The sequence below is a fragment of the Alligator sinensis genome, unplaced genomic scaffold (genome assembly GCF_000455745.1).
Source record: "Alligator sinensis unplaced genomic scaffold, ASM45574v1 scaffold557_1, whole genome shotgun sequence".
Taxonomy (NCBI): domain Eukaryota; kingdom Metazoa; phylum Chordata; order Crocodylia; family Alligatoridae; genus Alligator; species Alligator sinensis.
Genome location: NW_005842349.1, coordinates 941829 through 944101, shown reverse-complemented (window position 1 = coordinate 944101; position 2273 = coordinate 941829). Strand labels below are relative to the sequence as shown.

The following is a 2273-nucleotide window of genomic DNA, read 5'->3' as shown; positions in this document are numbered from 1 at the left end:
ATTCCTGCATTGCTGCTGGGGATTTAGACCAGATAGCCCTTGAAATCCCTTCCAACTTCACATTCTACAATTCAGAAATGGCTGCCACATGCTACTTCTGGTTCTGGCTGGATTACTTCATTTTCCTCATCCATGCACATTACTTTGGAGTTATTAATGAGGGCTGCGTTATGAAAAGTGTTGGAAACTGCTGCTCTAAAGTGCACAACTTTCAGCTGAAATGTTGACTACAGTTATTTAGATCACTGGTTTGGTGGAATAGTCAATGTATCTCTCTTTCAGGTCCAAAGCCTGTTGTGTTTCTGCAGCATGGTTTGCTTACAGATGCCAGCAACTGGATTACTAATATGCCTGACAATAGCCTAGGCTTCCTTCTAGCAGATGCTGGCTATGATGTTTGGATGGGAAATAGCAGAGGGAATACCTGGTCTAGACAACATAAAACCCTTTCCGTGGACCACGAGGAATTCTGGGCTTTCAGGTGAATTGTAACATTTGGAAAAATGGTGAACTTGTCTAGTGTTTTCACAGCACCATTTTTAAACATAAGTTTTGTAACATTATAAAGAAATAAAGTATGAATTAGATCAAAAATACTAAAAGATCTCCATGAATTTTGGGTGCACAATTGTTTAACTAGGTTTTCATCAGAATATCTCCATGCTTCACTGACATTAGTGTGCTAAGCAACTCAGAAAATTAGATCCTCACTGTAGTAAATTCAGCCCCAGCAATTTATAGAGACCTTCCTTATTTATACAGGCATCATACCTGTTGCTTTGTAGATTTCAAAAGTTTTATCTTGAGTTGAAATGAATTATTAACAGATTGAAGTGCACCTATCAATGGACATAAAGGTTTAAATATAGCCATGCTAAAATATCCAGCACCTATCCATGAACATTAGCATTATCATAAAGACTATGATTGATTATACCTAGATTCAGCTTACTGAGATACGAAAGGCATTTATCTAAAACAAGGGATTTTTATTTTTTTCTTTAATTTGGGTTATCATTCTTATCGACTGAGGTAGCTAAAGTATAGCTTGAACAAGATGTCTTATCTCAATTTGCAGCCCAATGTGAATGGGGCTAAAAGCCACATTTTCTGCCCATTTGAGGGGAAAACAATAAAGCCTTGGAGTGATATGACACAGGTTGTTTGTTTTGTAATTTGAGGACTTTTGCTGTTTAAATATAGACTTCTTACTTTATTAGACAGCTAATATAAATGTCTACTTTTTCTTTTGTAGCTATGATGAAATGGCTAAGTATGACCTTCCAGCAGTGATACATTTCATTGTGCAGAAAACTGGACAAGAGCAACTGTATTATGTTGGCCATTCCCAAGGCACCACTATAGGCAAGTTGAAGGGAAAAGAAAGTATCAATGTTAAGTTAGATTGTTCCTCTGACCTCCAGACACCTTTTTTCAGGAAATATTATGTATGACCATAGGAGAAATATTCACAGAAGTGTCATGTCCTAGTGACTGTGCCATTTGAAAGCCAGCCCATATGCACTTAAAGACACCATGGCATTTAGATTCTGTTATTGGGCCCAATAACACTAGAAAAAGATGGTATCTTTAAACTGTAAGCTGAGCAAACTCACTTATACTTTAAAACTCTAGGTTAGGGTAGGCAAATTATATTTGAACATGCTAGGTTCATCTTGGCCAAGTAACATGTAGGTCATACAAATTATTGCTATCTACTTTAGGGATTAGAGTTGCATCCTAGTGTCCACAGTTCTAGAAAACCCTCGTATTTCCCTTATCAGGGAGAGTTCCCTAGAAACTGAGTGAATTAATCTGTTGATGCAGGATGACATACTCATCCCTGTAATGTTGCATGGATTCTGCAATGGTATTAGAAGAAGCAACAATTCATTGTTATTGCCCAAATAAGAAATTTTGGAAATAAGAAAGGACATCTAAATGGGAAAGTCTCAGTTTAATACCTGTGACCAATGAACAGATAGAATGCTACTTTCAAACTAACAAAAAAATGTCCAAGACCATCATTCAGTAAACCACAAGCCCTAAACTTTGTTCCAGATAAGTTCCCTTTCAAGAAAGCTTCAGACTGGAAGTATCATCTCAGTCTTGGCACTTCTACCTGTCACAAAACTGGGCACTCCAGTGGGAAACTGCTAATGCAACTAGGCAATGTTTAAATTGTGAATGCCTTGTATTCTGTTTTTTTATTTTTTCCCCCAGTTGACTACAATTCCTCCAGCTGACCATTAATTCTGCATATTCTCTTTCCC

General features: G+C 37.2%; 1 protein-coding gene across 1 annotated transcript in view; it reads left to right on the top strand.

The window, feature by feature from the left end:
- LOC102374496 (lysosomal acid lipase/cholesteryl ester hydrolase-like) overlaps positions 1–2273 on the top strand; it is a 21947-nt gene that overhangs the window by 10725 nt on the left and 8949 nt on the right. Inside the window, 2 exon segments of the mRNA XM_014522427.1 lie at positions 283–481; positions 1256–1365. Of these exon segments, the coding sequence (XP_014377913.1) occupies positions 283–481; positions 1256–1365 (309 nt within the window).